The sequence below is a fragment of the Squalius cephalus genome, assembly GCF_949319135.1.
Source record: "Squalius cephalus genome assembly, chromosome: 16".
NCBI classification, from domain to species: domain Eukaryota; kingdom Metazoa; phylum Chordata; class Actinopteri; order Cypriniformes; family Leuciscidae; genus Squalius; species Squalius cephalus.
Genome location: NC_137137.1, coordinates 79,312 through 92,500, shown reverse-complemented (window position 1 = coordinate 92,500; position 13,189 = coordinate 79,312). Strand labels below are relative to the sequence as shown.

Sequence of the window (13,189 nt, the reverse complement as noted above, 5' to 3'; positions counted from 1 at the left end):
CTCAATCCTTGGCACAATGAATCCCACAATCCCCTCCTCCTCCCGCAACTCCATCCTCTGCACAGTGAGTCCTACAATCCCCTCCTCCTCCGGTAACTCCATCCTTGGCACAATGAATCCCACAATCCCCTCCTCCTCCCGCAACTCCATCCTCTGCACAGTGAGTCCTACAATCCCCTCCTCCTCCGGTAACTCAATCCTCGGCACAGTGAGTCCCACAATCCCCTCCTCCTCCAGTAACTCCATCCTTGGCACAGTGAGTCCCACAATCCCCTCCTCCTCCCGCAACTCCATCCTCGACACAGTTAGTCCCACAATCCCCTCCTCCTCCGGTAACTCAATCCTCGACACAGTTAGTCCCACAATCCCCTCCTCCTCCCGCAACTCCATCCTCGGCACAGTGAGTCCCACAATCCCCTCCTCAATCCTGTCACTCAATCCTCGGCACAGTGAGTCCCACAATCCCCTCCTCAATCCTGTCACTCCATCCTCGGCACAGTGAGTCCCACAATCCCCTCCTCCTCCGGTTACTCAATCCTCGACAAAGTTAGTCCCACAATCCCCTCCTCAATCCTGTCACTCAATCCTCAGCACAGTGAGTCCCACAATCCCCTCCTCAATCCTGTCACTCAATCCTCGGCACAGTGAGTCCCACAATCCCCTCCTCCTCCTGTAACTCCATCCTCGGCACAGTGAATCCCACAATCCCCTCCTCAATCCTGTCACTCAGTCCTCGGCACAGTGAGTCCCACAATCCCCTCCTCAATCCTGTCACTCAATCCTCGGCACAGTGAGTCCCACAATCCCCTCCTCAATCCTGTCACTCAATCCTCTGCACAGTGAGTCCCACAATCCCCTCCTCCTCCCGTAACTCCATCCTCGGCACAGTGAGTCCCACAATCCCCTCCTCCTCCGGTTACTCAATCCTCGACAAAGTTAGTCCCACAATCCCCTCCTCAATCCTGTCACTCAATCCTCAGCACAGTGAGTCCCACAATCCCCTCCTCAATCCTGTCACTCAATCCTCGGCACAGTGAGTCCCACAATCCCCTCCTCCTCCTGTAACTCCATCCTCGGCACAGTGAATCCCACAATCCCCTCCTCAATCCTGTCACTCAGTCCTCGGCACAGTGAGTCCCACAATCCCCTCCTCAATCCTGTCACTCAATCCTCGGCACAGTGACTCCCACAATCCCCTCCTCAATCCTGTCACTCAATCCTCGGCAAAGTGAGTCCCACAATCCCCTCCTCCTCCCGCAACTCCATCCTCTGCACAGTGAGTCCCACAATCCCCTCCTCCTCCCGCAACTCCATCCTCTGCACAGTGAGTCCCACAATCCCCTCCTCACTCCAGTAACTCAATCCTCGGTACAGTGAGTCCCACAATCCCCTCCTCTTCCCGCAACTCCATCCTCTGCTCAGGGAGTCCCACAATCCCCTCCTCCTCCCACAACTCCATCCTCTGCACAGTGAGTCCCACAACTCTCCTCAATCCTGTCACTCAATCCTCGGCACAGTGACTCCCACAATCCCCTCCTCAATCCTGTCACTCAATCCTCGGCAAAGTGAGTCCCACAATCCCCTCCTCCTCCCGCAACTCCATCCTCTGCACAGTGAGTCCCACAATCCCCTCCTCAATCCTGTCACTCAATCCTCTGCACAGTGAGTCCCACAATCCCCTCCTCACTCCAGTAACTCAATCCTCGGTACAGTGAGTCCCACAATCCCCTCCTCTTCCCGCAACTCCATCCTCTGCTCAGGGAGTCCCACAATCCCCTCCTCCTCCCGCAACTCCATCCTCGGCACAGTGAGTCCCACAATCCCCTCCTCAATCCTGTCACTCAATTCTCGGCACAGTGAGTCTCACAATCCCCTCCTCAATCCTGTCACTCAATCCTCGGCAAAGTGAGTCCCACAATCCCCTCCTCCTCCCGCAACTCCATCCTCTGCACAGTGAGTCCCACAATCCCCTCCTCCTCCCACAACTCCATCCTCTGCACAGTGAGTCCCACAACTCTCCTCAATCCTGTCACTCAATCCTCGGCACAGTGACTCCCACAATCCCCTCCTCAATCCTGTCACTCAATCCTCGGCAAAGTGAGTCCCACAATCCCCTCCTCCTCCCGCAACTCCATCCTCTGCACAGTGAGTCCCACAATCCCCTCCTCAATCCTGTCACTCAATCCTCGGCAAAGTGAGTCCCACAATCCCCTCCTCCTCCCGCAACTCCATCCTCTGCACAGTGAGTCCCACAATCCCCTCCTCCTCCCACAACTCCATCCTCTGCACAGTGAGTCCCACAACTCTCCTCAATCCTGTCACTCAATCCTCGGCACAGTGACTCCCACAATCCCCTCCTCAATCCTGTCACTCAATCCTCGGCAAAGTGAGTCCCACAATCCCCTCCTCCTCCCGCAACTCCATCCTCGGCACAGTGAGTCCCACAATCCCCTCCTCCTCCCACAACTCCATCCTCTGCACAGTGAGTCCCACAATCCCCTCCTCAATCCTGTCACTCAATCCTCGGCACAGTGAGTCCCACAATCCCCTCCTCAATCCTGTCACTCAATCCTCGGCACAGTGAGTCCCACAATCCCCTCCTCAATCCTGTCACTCAATCCTCGGCACAGTGAGTCCCACAATCCCCTCCTCAATCCTGTCACTCAATCCTCTGCACAGTGAGTCCCACAATCCCCTCCTCACTCCAGTAACTCAATCCTCGGTACAGTGAGTCCCACAATCCCCTCCTCTTCCCGCAACTCCATCCTCTGCTCAGGGAGTCCCACAATCCCCTCCTCCTCCCGCAACTCCATCCTCGGCACAGTGAGTCCCACAATCCCCTCCTCAATCCTGTCACTCAATCCTCGGCACAGTGAGTCTCACAATCCCCTCCTCAATCCTGTCACTCAATCCTCGGCAAAGTGAGTCCCACAATCCCCTCCTCCTCCCGCAACTCCATCCTCTGCACAGTGAGTCCCACAATCCCCTCCTCCTCCCACAACTCCATCCTCTGCACAGTGAGTCCCACAACTCTCCTCAATCCTGTCACTCAATCCTCGGCACAGTGACTCCCACAATCCCCTCCTCAATCCTGTCACTCAATCCTCGGCAAAGTGAGTCCCACAATCCCCTCCTCCTCCCGCAACTCCATCCTCTGCACAGTGAGTCCCACAATCCCCTCCTCAATCCTGTCACTCAATCCTCGGCAAAGTGAGTCCCACAATCCCCTCCTCCTCCCGCAACTCCATCCTCTGCACAGTGAGTCCCACAATCCCCTCCTCCTCCCACAACTCCATCCTCTGCACAGTGAGTCCCACAACTCTCCTCAATCCTGTCACTCAATCCTCGGCACAGTGACTCCCACAATCCCCTCCTCAATCCTGTCACTCAATCCTCGGCAAAGTGAGTCCCACAATCCCCTCCTCCTCCCACAACTCCATCCTCTGCACAGTGAGTCCCACAACTCTCCTCAATCCTGTCACTCAATCCTCGGCACAGTGACTCCCACAATCCCCTCCTCAATCCTGTCACTCAATCCTCGGCAAAGTGAGTCCCACAATCCCCTCCTCCTCCCGCAACTCCATCCTCGGCACAGTGAGTCCCACAATCCCCTCCTCCTCCCACAACTCCATCCTCTGCACAGTGAGTCCCACAATCCCCTCCTCAATCCTGTCACTCAATCCTCGGCACAGTGAGTCCCACAATCCCCTCCTCAATCCTGTCACTCAATCCTCGGCACAGTGAGTCCCACAATCCCCTCCTCAATCCTGTCACTCAATCCTCGGCACAGTGAGTCCCACAATCCCCTCCTCAATCCTGTCACTCAATCCTCGGCAAAGTGAGTCCCACAATCCCCTCCTCCTCCCGCAACTCCATCCTCTGCTCAGGGAGTCCCACAATCCCCTCCTCCTCCCACAACTCCATCCTCTGCACAGTGAGTCCCACAACTCTCCTCAATCCTGTCACTCAATCCTCGGCACAGTGACTCCCACAATCCCCTCCTCAATCCTGTCACTCAATCCTCGGCAAAGTGAGTCCCACAATCCCCTCCTCCTCCCGCAACTCCATCCTCTGCACAGTGAGTCCCACAATCCCCTCCTCCTCCCGCAACTCCATCCTCTGCACAGTGAGTCCCACAATCCCCTCCTCCTCCCGCAACTCCATCCTCGGCACAGTGAGTCCCACAATCCCCTCCTCAATCCTGTCACTCAATCCTCGGCACAGTGAGTCTCACAATCCCCTCCTCAATCCTGTCACTCAATCCTCGGCAAAGTGAGTCCCACAATCCCCTCCTCCTCCCGCAACTCCATCCTCTGCACAGTGAGTCCCACAATCCCCTCCTCCTCCCACAACTCCATCCTCTGCACAGTGAGTCCCACAACTCTCCTCAATCCTGTCACTCAATCCTCGGCACAGTGACTCCCACAATCCCCTCCTCAATCCTGTCACTCAATCCTCGGCAAAGTGAGTCCCACAATCCCCTCCTCCTCCCGCAACTCCATCCTCTGCACAGTGAGTCCCACAATCCCCTCCTCAATCCTGTCACTCAATCCTCGGCAAAGTGAGTCCCACAATCCCCTCCTCCTCCCGCAACTCCATCCTCTGCACAGTGAGTCCCACAATCCCCTCCTCCTCCCACAACTCCATCCTCTGCACAGTGAGTCCCACAACTCTCCTCAATCCTGTCACTCAATCCTCGGCACAGTGACTCCCACAATCCCCTCCTCAATCCTGTCACTCAATCCTCGGCAAAGTGAGTCCCACAATCCCCTCCTCCTCCCGCAACTCCATCCTCGGCACAGTGAGTCCCACAATCCCCTCCTCCTCCCACAACTCCATCCTCTGCACAGTGAGTCCCACAATCCCCTCCTCAATCCTGTCACTCAATCCTCGGCACAGTGAGTCCCACAATCCCCTCCTCAATCCTGTCACTCAATCCTCGGCACAGTGAGTCCCACAATCCCCTCCTCAATCCTGTCACTCAATCCTCGGCACAGTGAGTCCCACAATCCCCTCCTCAATCCTGTCACTCAATCCTCGGCAAAGTGAGTCCCACAATCCCCTCCTCCTCCCGCAACTCCATCCTCTGCTCAGGGAGTCCCACAATCCCCTCCTCCTCCCACAACTCCATCCTCTGCACAGTGAGTCCCACAACTCTCCTCAATCCTGTCACTCAATCCTCGGCACAGTGACTCCCACAATCCCCTCCTCAATCCTGTCACTCAATCCTCGGCAAAGTGAGTCCCACAATCCCCTCCTCCTCCCGCAACTCCATCCTCTGCACAGTGAGTCCCACAATCCCCTCCTCCTCCCGCAACTCCATCCTCTGCACAGTGAGTCCCACAATCCCCTCCTCCTCCCGCAACTCCATCCTCGGCACAGTGAGTCCCACAATCCCCTCCTCTTCCCGCAACTCCATCCTCTGCTCAGGGAGTCCCACAATCCCCTCCTCCTCCCGCAACTCCATCCTCGGCACAGTGAGTCCCACAATCCCCTCCTCAATCCTGTCACTCAATCCTCTGCACAGTGAGTCTCACAATCCCCTCCTCTTCCCGCAACTCCATCCTCTGCTCAGGGAGTCCCACAATCCCCTCCTCCTCCCGCAACTCCATCCTCGGCACAGTGAGTCCCACAATCCCCTCCTCAATCCTGTCACTCAATCCTCGGCACAGTGAGTCTCACAATCCCCTCCTCAATCCTGTCACTCAATCCTCAGCAAAGTGAGTCCCACAATCCCCTCCTCCTCCCGCAACTCCATCCTCTGCACAGTGAGTCCCACAATCCCCTCCTCAATCCTGTCACTCAATCCTCGGCACAGTGAGTCTCACAATCCCCTCCTCAATCCTGTCACTCAATCCTCGGCACAGTGACTCCCACAATCCCCTCCTCAATCCTGTCACTCAATCCTCGGCAAAGTGAGTCCCACAATCCCCTCCTCCTCCCGCAACTCCATCCTCGGCACAGTGAGTCCCACAATCCCCTCCTCAATCCTGTCACTCAATCCTCGGCACAGTGACTCCCACAATCCCCTCCTCCTCCCGCAACTCCATCCTCTGCACAGTGAGTCCCACAATCCCCTCCTCCTCCCGCAACTCCATCCTCGGCACAGTGAGTCCCACAATCCCCTCCTCCTCCGGTAACTCAATCCTCGACAAAGTTAGTCCCACAATCCCCTTCTCCTCCCGCAACTCCATCCTCGGCACAGTGAGTCCCACAATCCCCTCCTCAATCCTGTCACTCAATCCTCGGCACAGTGAGTCCCACAATCCCCTCCTCCTCCCGCAACTCCATCCTCTGCACAGTGAGTCCCACAATCCCCTCCTCCCGTAACTCCATCCTCGGCACAGTGAGTCCCACAATCCCCTCCTCCTCCCGCAACTCCATCCTCTGCACAGTGAGTCCCACAATCCCCTCCTCCTCCCGTAACTCCATCCTCGGCACAGTGAGTCCCACAATCCCCTCCTCCTCCCGTAACTCCATCCTCGGCACAGTGAGTCCCACAATCCCCTCCTCCTCCGGTAACTCAATCCTCGACAAAGTTAGTCCCACAATCCCCTCCTCCTCCCGCAACTCCATCCTCGGCACAGTGAGTCCCACAATCCCCTCCTCAATCCTGTCACTCAATCCTCGGCACAGTGAGTCCCACAATCCCCTCCTCCTCCCGCAACTCCATCCTCTGCACAGTGAGTCCCACAATCCCCTCCTCAATCCTGTCACTTAATCCTCGGCACAGTGACTCCCACTAAAGAAGATATTTTGAAGAATGTGAACATTGACTCACTGTATGGACAGAAAAAAATCTTCTTTTGTGTTTTTACAGAAGAAAGAAGGTCATGCAGGTTTGGAGATGGAGTAAATAATCATATTTGGCTGAACTGATGTTGATCTCTTGATGAACTAGTTTCACTGATCCGCTGTTCGTGTTCTTCCTCCTGCAGTCGTATGACAGTGGGATTGGTCAAGGAGCCGGACTGGAGTCACATGGTGCGTTTACACTGTTTTACACACACTGAACACTGCTGATAAACGCCTGATCGGTCTGTGAACACCTTCCCGGGAACTCAGTGTAGGAAGTGCTTTCATTCAAGCGCGTCTAAAGAGTTTTCTGAGTTTCAACATCAACATTCACTGTTTGGAGTGTGAAATATTTTACTGATGTGATTCTTGTAGATGTGGAAAGTGTGTTTATGTCCAGTGTTTGCAGTTTGGTTAAGTTTGTAAAATCTGCATTGTTAGAACTGAAAATGACTTTCACAAGGCAAATGAAGTGGGATGAGTGCGTTCATAACTAATGTTGTAAAGTCAGTCCTGATATTAATGAGATCAGACTGTTTGATCAGGTCTAATATTGACTGAAGGATTAGACTGTTAAACACGCTTTACTGGACCGTCCTGCTTTTATTCAGGCGTTTCCCTGTAATAGATGTTTTTTAAAGTGGTTTTTAGAGCATTTTAGAATTTCTGTCAAATATATATTTTTTTGCCATGAATATAGCCTTTATGCTCATATGCCATTTAAAATATATATACTGAACATAAGTTGCATAAACTTTTAGTTCACAGAACATTTGGAGCCGGGCATCAGTTCAGTGAGTGAGTCGGAGTTGGTTCAGTGATTCAGTGACTCAAGTGCTGAGTCCCGGCTGAGGACCCAAGCAAGCCGACTGGTTCAAAGCACGTTTTATGTGTTATCGCTTTAGTGCCTGGTTACAAATCAGATATAACTCTATTATAAAAGTCGTTTGAACTACGTTAAAACGACCATTAATGTCTTTTAACTTATATGTTTCATATACTTGTATATAACCGAAGCAATAGATTGAGAAATTGAACATTTCTCGTTCTTAGTGTTTTTTAGTTAGCTTAGATAGTAGCAAAGCATACAGCTATCCAAAATGATTAGAGATAACGTTTTTTTCACCATCTACGATATATTTCAATTAAAAAAACTTTGATAACAATCATGATACAAGCATAATTCTGTTTTTTATGACATGCTTGTAATTAAAAATATATATATATTATACCTTATTGCTTAATAACAATTAACAATGTCGCAAAACATACCTAAAATTGCAATTTCTTTCACTTCAGGATAAAAATAAAAGATTATTACATGGATTAAAATTTGATTGATTACATTAAGAATCTTGGGAACAGCTTTAGATCAGGCATATTACTGGGGTCCTAAGCTGGGACTCATCACTTCACCACACCGTCTCTGATAGGAACTGACTGGATCCGTGTCTCTCCTCAGGTGGGTCCACCTTCTGTGCCGTGGCGTCCCTTTGCATGATGGGAAAGCTGCAGGAGGTGTTCAGCGAGCGCGAGCTGAACCGGATCCGGCGCTGGTGTATCCTCCGACAGCAGAGCGGCTTCCACGGCCGGCCCAACAAACCCGTGGACACGTGCTACTCCTTCTGGGTGGGAGCGACGCTGGAGGTGCGTGCGTCAGTCCGTCACGCATGTGCTTCATTGAGATGGAAACACAAGCGACATTCACTGTGTTCCAATGTTTACGTTTTGCGAAGACATGTGACCAATAGAAGATTGATACCTCACGGTGTGACTCTCAGCTGAATTAGGAGAACTACCAAACGAGTAGATTTAAGATTTTGTACTTTTTGGTATGTTTTTAAAGAAGACCTAATATGCCTTTCTCACAGTCGTGATGATGTTTCAGGCTCTACTAGAACAGGTTTTCCTGCTTGAATGTTGATTATTCTCCTCATATTCTCCATTGTTGCGGCTCCTCTCTTCCCAGTCTGTCAGTAACGCTCTGTTTACTTCCTGTCTCTTCGAAGCCCCTCCTCCTGAAAGCACACTGTGCTCTGATTGGTCGGCTGGAGCAGTGTGTTGTGATTGGTCGAGCGCTTCGAGGGTGTTTGGGAAATGACCCGCCCCTTTCCATAACACTACTAACTCACTCAACCAAGCCCCGCCCCTTTATTCTGCGCATGAATTATTATAATGAGGAATATTGTGACGTGTTCGTTCCCGGAGGAAACTCAAGATATAACGGAGGCGTTTCAGCGTCTGTCGGGTTTAGTGCGAGTGTGTGTTTGAGTGGTTCCTCAGATCATGTGTTGAGGAGAATGAGCTGCTCTTCGTAAGTTCAGTGAACTTTGAAACACCCTAGCAACGGCTTAGCTAACCCCTCGTAGCACACTAGCATTAGTGCGGCCTGTCTCAGTGTGTGTTGGTGTGTGTGCTCAGTCTAACATGCTCCTCTTGCGTCCCGCAGCTTTTAGACATTTTCCAGCTCACCAACTTCGAGAAGAACCGGAACTACATCCTGTCGACGCAGGACCGTCTGGTGGGCGGCTTCGCTAAATGGCCCGACAGTCACCCAGGTGAGGTTACAGTCGCTCACTGCCGCTGTCAGTCGAAACCAGTGTAACTCGATACAGGAGCGGTGAACATGTGACCGATGAGACTCCGGTTACTGGAGATGAGCTTCATTGTTGCTCCAATAATCACTGACCTGTAAAATGTGCTTTAGTGCCGTCAAACTGCAGAAGAACACCGTGCTGAACACACACACATGAGCACACACACATGAACACACACGCATGAACACACACACATGAGCACACACGCATGAACACACACCCATGAACACACTGACTGAACACACGCATGAACACACACACATGAGCACACACACATGAGCACACACACATGAGCACACACACATGAGCACACACGCATGAGCACACACGCATGAACACACACGCATGAACACACTGACTGAACACACACGCATGAACACACTGACTGAACACACACGCATGAACACACTGACTGAACACACACGCATGAACACACTGACTGAACACACACCCATGAACACACACGCATGAACACACACACATGAACACACACACATGAACACACTGACTGAACACACACCCATGAACACACACGCATGAACACACACGCATGAACACACTGACTGAACACACACGCATGAACACACTGACTGAACACACACGCATGAACACACTGACTGAACACACACCCATGAACACACACGCATGAACACACACACATGAACACACACACATGAACACACACGCATGAACACACACACATGAGCACACACACATGAACACACACGCATGAACACACACACATGAGCACACACCCATGAACACACACGCATGAACACACACCCATGAACACACACGCATGAGCACACACACATGAGCACACACACATGAGCACACACACATGAACACACACGCATGAACACACACACATGAGCACACACACATGAACACACACGCATGAACACACACGCATGAACACACACTGACTGAACACACGCATGAACACACACACGTGAGCACACACGCATGAACACACACGCATGAACCCACACTGACTGAACACACACTGACTGAACACACACGCATGAACACACACGCATGAACACACTGACTGAACACACACGCATGAACACACTGACTGAACACACACGCATGAACACACACTGACTGAACACACACTGACTGAACACACACATGAACACACACTGACTGAACACACACTGACTGAACACACACGCATGAACCCACACTGAACACACACGCATGAACACACTGACTGAACACACACTGACTGAACACACACTAACTGAACACACACTGACTGAACACACACGCATGAACCCACACTGAACACACACGCATGAACGCACTGACTGAACACACACTGACTGAACACACACTGACTGAACACACACACATGAACCCACACTGACTGAACACACACTGACTGAACACACACATGAACACACACTGACTGAACACACACTGACTGAACACACACGCATGAACACACACGCATGAACACACACGCATGAACCCACACTGACTGAACACACACTGACTGAACACACTGACTGAACACACACTGACTGAACACACACTGACTGAACACACACGCATGAACCCACACTGAACACACACGCATGAACACACTGACTGAACACACACTGACTGAACACACACTAACTGAACACACACTGACTGAACACACACGCATGAACCCACACTGAACACACACGCATGAACGCACTGACTGAACACACACTGACTGAACACACACTGACTGAACACACACTGACTGAACACACACTGACTGAACACACACACATGAACACACACGCATGAACCCACACTGACTGAACACACACTGACTGAACACACACACTGAACACACACGCATGAACACACACGCATGAACACACACGAACACACACTGACTGAACACACGCATGAACCCACACTGAACACACACACTGAACACACAGAGACACACAGAGCTAGTAGAGGCGGTGTTCTGCAGACGTCTGCTGGTTTCTCTGCTGCGTGCGCTCTGCAGTGCCAGACAGAGAGACTGATGACATCACGGGGTCGGCGTGAATTATGCATGAGCTCTTAAAGGCGCAGTAGCGTCTGCTCGAGTGACCTCTCCTGTCTCCTGTGTCCCAGACCCCCTGCACACGTACTTCGGCATCTGCGGCCTGTCTCTGCTCGGGGAAGCGGACCTGCGTAAGGTCCATCCGGCTCTGAACATCAGCGTGCGGGCGTTCGAGACTCTGCAGCAGCTGCACGGGTCCTGGAGGCAGAACCAGACCCGCTCGTGACCTCTGACCTCAGCAATATCCCCACGTGACTGATGAATAAATCAGCAGATCAGCGTAATCAATTATTAAAGGTAAAACTCGCTCTGTAGTCGAAGGCCACGAGATCCCTGCGCCGGCCAGATCGTCCTCCTCTTCAAGCTGTTTATTATTATCTGTGCTGTTTCTGCCTTATGAATATGAGCTCCTGCGAACCCGAAGACGAGCGCGTCTGGTGTGTGTGTTCTGGAGTGATACACACTCTATTATCCCTGTTTTACACTTCATATGTTCACAAGCAACGTCAGCCTAATGTTTCTGTTACTCTTCATGTGAAATCATGTTCCTTCAGTGTCCTCTCATGAATGTGCCTCAGATATCTCTACTGTGTGTGTGTGTGTGTGTGTGTGTGTATGTTATACATGTGGCATTTTGACACTTGAATGTGTTTTAAGGATCAAGAAATGAAATTATTTTTTCTATGCTGTAATATCAAGTGTAGAAGTGAAACTGCTCACATTTTATGATGATGTAAAGTTACGAGTGTCAATAAACGAACAGCTTTTATGTCTGAGAATAAGCGTTTCTCACTGTACTGACGAGACGGTTCTGACGAGAAGGTTCTGACGAGATGGTTCTGACGAGACGGTTCTGGCGAGACGGTTCTGACGAGGCGGTTCTGGCGAGACGGTTCTGACGAGATGGTTCTGACGAGACGGTTCTGGCGAGACGGTTCTGACGAGACGGTTCTGACGAGACGGTTCTGACGAGACGGTTCTGACGAGACGGTTCTGACGAGACGGTTCTGACGAGACGGTTCTGGTGAGACGGTTCTGGTGAGACGGTTCTGACGAGACGGTTCTGACGAGACGGTTCTGACGAGACGGTTCTGACGAGACGGTTCTGACGAGACTGTTCTGACGAGAAGGTTCTGACGAGACTGTACTGACGAGACGGTTCAGATGAGACGGTTCTGACGAGACGGTTCTTGTGAGACGGTTCTTGTGAGACGGTTCTTGTGAGACGGTTCTTGTGAGACGGTTCTGACGAGACGGTTCTGACGAGACGGTTCTGACGAGACGGTTCTGACGAGACGGTTCTGACGAGACGGTTCTGACGAGAAGGTTCTGACGAGACTGTACTGACGAGACTGTACTGACGAGACGGTTCTGACGAGATGGTTCTGAAGAGACGGTTCTGACGAGACGGTTCTGACGAGACGGTTCTGGTGAGACGGTTCTGACGAGACGGTTCTGACGAGACGGTTCTGACGAGACGGTTCTGACGAGACGGTTCTGACGAGACGGTTCTGGTGAGACGGTTCTGACGAGACGGTTCTGACGAGACGGTTCTGACGAGATGGTTCTGACGAGACGGTTCTGACGAGACGGTTCTGACGAGACGGTTCTGACGAGACTGTTCTGACGAGAAGGTTCTGACGAGACTGTACTGACGAGACGGTTCAGATGAGACGGTTCTTGTGAGACGGTTCTTGTGAGACGGTTCTTGTGAGACGGTTCTTGTGAGACGGTTCTTGTGAGACGGTTCTGACGAGACGGT

The 13,189-nt window shown here is 51.8% G+C and overlaps 1 protein-coding gene across 1 annotated transcript in view; it reads left to right on the top strand.

The window, feature by feature from the left end:
• The window catches only part of pggt1b (protein geranylgeranyltransferase type I, beta subunit), a 47,357-nt gene extending 35,147 nt beyond the window's left edge, over positions 1–12,210 (top strand). The window contains exons 6-9 of the mRNA XM_079896487.1: positions 6,939–6,984; positions 8,258–8,442; positions 9,245–9,353; positions 11,499–12,210. Of these exons, the coding sequence (XP_079752613.1) occupies positions 6,939–6,984; positions 8,258–8,442; positions 9,245–9,353; positions 11,499–11,653 (495 nt within the window). The 3' untranslated portion in view covers positions 11,654–12,210. The remainder of the gene's footprint in view (positions 1–6,938; positions 6,985–8,257; positions 8,443–9,244; positions 9,354–11,498) is intronic.
• The last annotated feature ends 979 nt before the right edge of the window (positions 12,211–13,189 follow it).